The sequence below is a fragment of the Amphimedon queenslandica genome, unplaced genomic scaffold, assembly GCF_000090795.2.
Source record: "Amphimedon queenslandica unplaced genomic scaffold, v1.1 AMPQUscaffold_12285, whole genome shotgun sequence".
Classification (NCBI taxonomy): Eukaryota; Metazoa; Porifera; class Demospongiae; order Haplosclerida; family Niphatidae; genus Amphimedon; species Amphimedon queenslandica.
The window spans coordinates 5,708-11,051 of NW_003547477.1; the positions used below are offsets into that span (position 1 = coordinate 5,708).

General features: G+C 34.6%; 2 protein-coding genes and 1 long non-coding RNA gene across 3 annotated transcripts; 2 read left to right on the plus strand and 1 right to left on the minus strand.

Annotated features, from left to right (window-relative positions):
- Positions 1-589: 589 nt before the first annotated feature.
- LOC109588111 (uncharacterized) lies at positions 590-1,112 on the minus strand. The gene is made up of 3 exons (XR_002187962.1): positions 1,050-1,112; positions 913-999; positions 590-828 (listed from the first exon to the last, which is right to left on the minus strand). It is a non-coding gene; the product is annotated as an uncharacterized LOC109588111 (long non-coding RNA).
- Positions 1,113-1,544: 432 nt separating this feature from the next.
- LOC109588110 (uncharacterized) lies at positions 1,545-3,709 on the plus strand. The gene is made up of 4 exons (XM_020004300.1): positions 1,545-2,252; positions 2,749-3,003; positions 3,045-3,293; positions 3,340-3,709. The coding sequence occupies exons 1-4, from the start codon at positions 2,189-2,191 to the stop codon at positions 3,654-3,656; spliced, it is 885 nt and encodes a 294-aa protein (XP_019859859.1). The 5' UTR covers positions 1,545-2,188; the 3' UTR covers positions 3,657-3,709.
- Positions 3,710-3,915: 206 nt separating this feature from the next.
- Positions 3,916-5,341, plus strand: LOC109588106 (uncharacterized). Its single transcript, XM_020004297.1, has 5 exons — positions 3,916-3,976; positions 4,035-4,337; positions 4,386-4,649; positions 4,694-5,014; positions 5,061-5,341. The coding sequence occupies exons 1-5, from the start codon at positions 3,916-3,918 to the stop codon at positions 5,339-5,341; spliced, it is 1,230 nt and encodes a 409-aa protein (XP_019859856.1).
- Positions 5,342-5,344: the final 3 nt, after the last annotated feature.

The window sequence follows — 5,344 nt, forward strand, 5'->3', positions numbered from 1 at the left end:
ATGTACAGTGGAACCTCTGTATAACGGTCACCATTGGGAACTGGTCCTTTGGCTGTTATAGAGGGGTGGTCTTTATTGAGGGGTTTCAGCTTAAAGTGTCGAACTTAAGAAATATTTAACTGTGTTGCCTTCTTAAGTATCTTGATTTATTCCTCAGGTCAATAACAAGTACAAAGGTCCTGAAGGTAGTGTGCAAGAAATAGCAGGGAAATAAGCGAATTACAGCAAGAAAGAAAGGGAATGCTCAAGTTTTCAGCCATTTTATTTAGATGGGTGGGGCTGTAGGTGACGTTTTATGATGAAAACATCCGGTCTAGGTGTTGGGTGTGGCCACATGGCCGTTAAAGAGAAGTTTTTCTCAATGCTTTATGCTGTGTTGGGGACGTTTTGAGTGCTCGTTATACGCAATAGAGAGGTGGTCGTTCTTCAGGGGTTGCCTTAACAGGCAAGTAAGTGTAGTTTGCATCCGGACCTAGACATTTGGCCGTTATATGATAGACGGCCGTTACTTAGAGGTGGTCGTTAAGCGAGGTTCCACTGTACATGTACACGTGACAATTCAATACTATCTTACTAGGGTACAGTACATGTATATACACTTTATCCCCCTTAATATTCATAATAATTATTCTTACATTGTAATCTCAACATACCCTTCCTTTGCTGGGCCACTCTTCACAAAATCCTTCAACTACAAAATAAAACGAGGTGAGGTAATTGTCACATGACACTTGAGTGGAACACTCCCATCTTTTGCTCGTCCAAGGGTAGAGGTATTGCCACAAAGAACAAGACATATGGCACAAACAAGACTTGATTTACCAGTACCTATAATAAATTAATTTAATGAAAAGTTCAAAAATTTGGGTCACACAAAAAAAGATAGCACCGGAAGAGGTGTGGCACACTTACCTAGTTTTAGTTTTGTTATTAGGGTTGAAATTAGGGTGTAGTTTTTATTTAGCCTCACCCCCTTTCCCAGCGCCGTCTTTATGTGATCTGAAAATTTTTGAGTGTCAGTGAGGAGAGAATAAATGAGAGGTGCTCACCGTTTGGTCCAACTATTAAATTGAGTTGAGGTGATGGCTCCAGGACAATAGAGGATATGCGTGGTTGCGTGCTAAGTATATTCATAGCTTTTTAGTACCGTATATCCAACCCACACAGTAAATTGGCCGCCATGTTGGACGTCAAGTTTATTAAGAGTTCAATGGGGGAAAACACATTTTCTTGCCTTGCTACCTTCTTGAGGCCTTTTTCGGAAGCTTAGAAAGCATCCTGAGGATCTAATGGGGTCTAGTAGTCACCTGAAAGATTGCTATCAAGAAATACAGAGCGGTTTCCTGGTACCAAGCCTTTTTCTATCATTTCTCCATTGCTGCCAATGGAAAGTTGAAGTCCAACGAACTAATTTTTTTTCTTGAAAGTTATTACGGTATGCAGGTATGCAATGAATATAATTATTTTGCAATGAATATACTTAGCACGCATATCCTCTATATTATCAAAAGTGCTAGTGTGAGAAAAATGGCATAATATCATCAACTACTTGTTAGCTTAGACTTACAGGGAATAATAAAGTACTAGTTTCCTAATAGCTCCCTGTCTAAAGCCCTAGAAGTCTTGCTTCTGCTAGAGGTACATGAACATGAACTAGCACGTGTACCATATGACGTCATAGAAAGTCACGTGACGAGGAGTACGCCCACGTTTTGCGTGAGTGTACTGTTTGTTCATAAAACTAGAAATCATAATTTTTGCAACTAATGTTGTTGTTTATAGTAGATCTGTTGCTCAATGTAAAGTATAGTTTCATGACAACAAGGTGGCAGCTGCATGTATATACTAGTACTCTTGTTTGTCAACGGTCATTGCTGTACTATAACCAAGAGTACATAACTGATTATAGATCACCAAGTACCAAGCCGTATAGTGTGCCTTGATTCCAACATATCAACCCCATATGGATGTGTAATTGAGAGAATGATGAGGTACACAATCTGAATATTAAGATAATTTAGTTTTTTATGTTAACTGCAGGTGTGCAAACATCATCACCATAATAGGAAATAATACACTGAATTAATGTTAACAATATCTATTCAACCCACAATCCCTCCCTATTGTGCACCTGACCAATCAGAATAGTACAACTGTGGCCGCTGAGGTTTTGTTGGGCCCTAGCAAGATGGAGTACTGCTTCTCTCCTTTGTTAATATTATTGATCATAGTTATACTTTCAAATTGTGAAGGTAAATGTATAGTCATGTATAATACTGGTTTAATGTATGAAATACCATATATCGGGAAATTTTTACATCGTTTTATTTTTACGATTTGCAATAAAATAACATTTTCACTAATATTTTTTTCGCGAATATTATTTTCACAATTGGGCTCTGATCCGGATATCTGCCTGACACATGCTTAAATTTTTGCAAAAATTAAATTATGTGACAAGGAATCAATTCGTGAAATTCGCAAAAATTTTTCAGCGCAAAAATTTCCGGATATACGGTAAACTTAAATCCATGTTCATTTTACAACAATATCTAGTGATGTTTAAGCTTCACTGCCACATAATTCTTAATGTCAGTGGCGGCTGGTATGCATGTATAAGCTTGTACTTGTGTATTTCAAGTTTAAAGTCATTCATATGTCCATGGTACACACTCATCAATAAATCCATAATAGTCGTATGTCATATCAAAATATTAAAATTATGCTTATAACTTTTATACTTTATAGCTACGTGTAATCAAATTGTACCATCAAATGGAAACCCTAGTATTGAAACAAGAGTATCAATTGGTGAATGTGTTGCTTTTCAATGTACACTAAATCATACAGCACAATGGAAACTGAATGGAGCTGATATTAGTAATGATGCTCATTACAATATCAATACTACTAGTGGTACACTGACTATACAAGAAGTGAGGAGCAATGATACTGGAAGCTATACTTGTGGTTCAGGAAGCATTTCTCTACTAATAGTGAAAAGTAAATAATATCCCAATATAATGCAAATTGATCCATTTTAGTACCTGTTATCATTGTTACTGGTCAATACACTAACCTCACTGTTGGTAGTAGTGTCGGTATTAAATGTACTACAATGCCCTCCATCCCTAACAGTGTAATACAATGGGATCCACCATCAAGTAGTGATAATAATGAACTGATCATTAATCCAGTGATGCTCTCTCATAATAACAACACATTCACTTGTGTGGTATCATCAGATTTAGTGTCTATGAGTTTGACAGAGTCTATTACTATTAGTGTATTAGGTTAGTTGATCTTAGAACCTACATTAGTTATTAATATTTATTACAGATACCAGTGTCTCATCTGTTACTGTCCAATCATTATCATCTTATGTTATTGGTGACAATGTATCAATAGTGTGTACTATTAGTCTCACTAATGCTATTGGTCCTGATGTTTCTTCACTTGTAGTGAACTGGTTTAAAAATAATGAAATGATAACAGATAATATCATTAATGGTTCATCATCAACATTTAATAGTATCCTGACATTAAAATTGGTTTCACTAACTGATGCTGGAGTATATACTTGTAATGCATCAATTAATGGATCTGATACAATATTGTCTGATTCAAAGCTTTTGTGTATCGAAGGTACACATTGATGCATAGTCATTAATTTGTTATACTTTTGTTAATTGATCTATAGTTCCTTTTAACCAAGACAATGATAGTTTTAAAGATCTACCACTGGGATATAATGCCACAATAGAGTGTGTGAATCTCTCATCACTCAATGGAATTGCCATAAAATCTATAAACTGGACTGATTTAGATGGTTCTATTATCAGTAACAATAATACACTAATACTACCTAATGTGGTACCATCACTCAACAACACTCAATATACTTGTACTGCAGAAATGGATACCAACCCAGTGACTTGTTTACCAGACAGCAGGACAATTACCATTAATACTAAAAGTATTGTATTTATGAAATTAATATCCTTTTTATTTATATTACTTATACTTATCTATAGAGACATATGTCACCTCAAACATTATTCCAGTTCAACTCCCTTTGCTGATCAATTCATTATTATTCATTGAGTGTTTCATTATTCTTAATGCTCCTGTTGGTCCTGGTATACAGCCCAATGTCACTTGGTATCATGATATAACTGATGTTACACACAATAGTTCATTAACAAGGAACAATGACAGTGTCTTTACGTCAATACTGACTATTAATTCAATACAAGTATCTGATGCTGGAGTATATCATTGTAGTGCTGGGATTGATTCTAATGTAACTACTAACAATATCAATGTATGTGTAACAGGTAATATGTCACAAAATAGTGTATATGCTATTAACATTCTTTGTACAGTTAATGAGACACTACCATCAGTAACTGAAGAACTATCCCTTGGTCAGTATTATTCAATTGATTGTATCACTGGACCAGTACCTACTGGAGTATCAGTATCCTGGCTACTTACTAATGGTTCTATTTATAGTGACAATAATACACTAATGATACCATCAATACTACCATCACATAATAATACACAATATAATTGTAGAATAATGATTAAGAATAATCCTTCTGGCTGTAGTATTCAATCACAGGTCATTACTCTTAGAGTGAAAAGTAAGAGTTCAGGAAATACAATTGTAATTATAAATATGTTGTAGCTACTTATGTTAATTTAGTGACAATAACACCATCTTCAATACTCAGTTTCATTAACTCTACAGTAGTACTGACCTGTACTATCAGTCTTAATACTGGGATAGGTCCTGATACATCATTCATTAGTCATTACTGGTATCAGTATAGGACTGATATTAGTAATAGGAGTACACAACTGATGATTAATGGTGACACTAAAAGTCTAGTAACAACACTGAATATTACTAGTGTTCAATTTTCTGATGCTGGAGTATATCAGTGTAGAGCTAGTATTGATGGTAATGATACTGTTATAAGTAATACAACATATGTTTGTGTTGAAGGTTAGTCTATATAATAAAATCAAATTTTAATAATGTTTTCATTTAGTTCCTGTCATAAATATTTCTTTTGATGCTGATTTAAGACTAGGAGATGTTAGAGAGTATGATTGTACATTAGGTCATAATTATAGACAATCAGAAGTTGTTGTAGCATGGCATGATTATACATCTAATAGAGCATTTATCAATCCTCTCATATTAACAGTGGATCAGTCGATCAACAATACAGTGTATATTTGTACTTTACTAATTATTCAAAATCCAATTAACTGTCCTTTTCAACAAGTGAATGTATCTGTTACAGTGAAAGGTATTGCCAGCAAATAACAT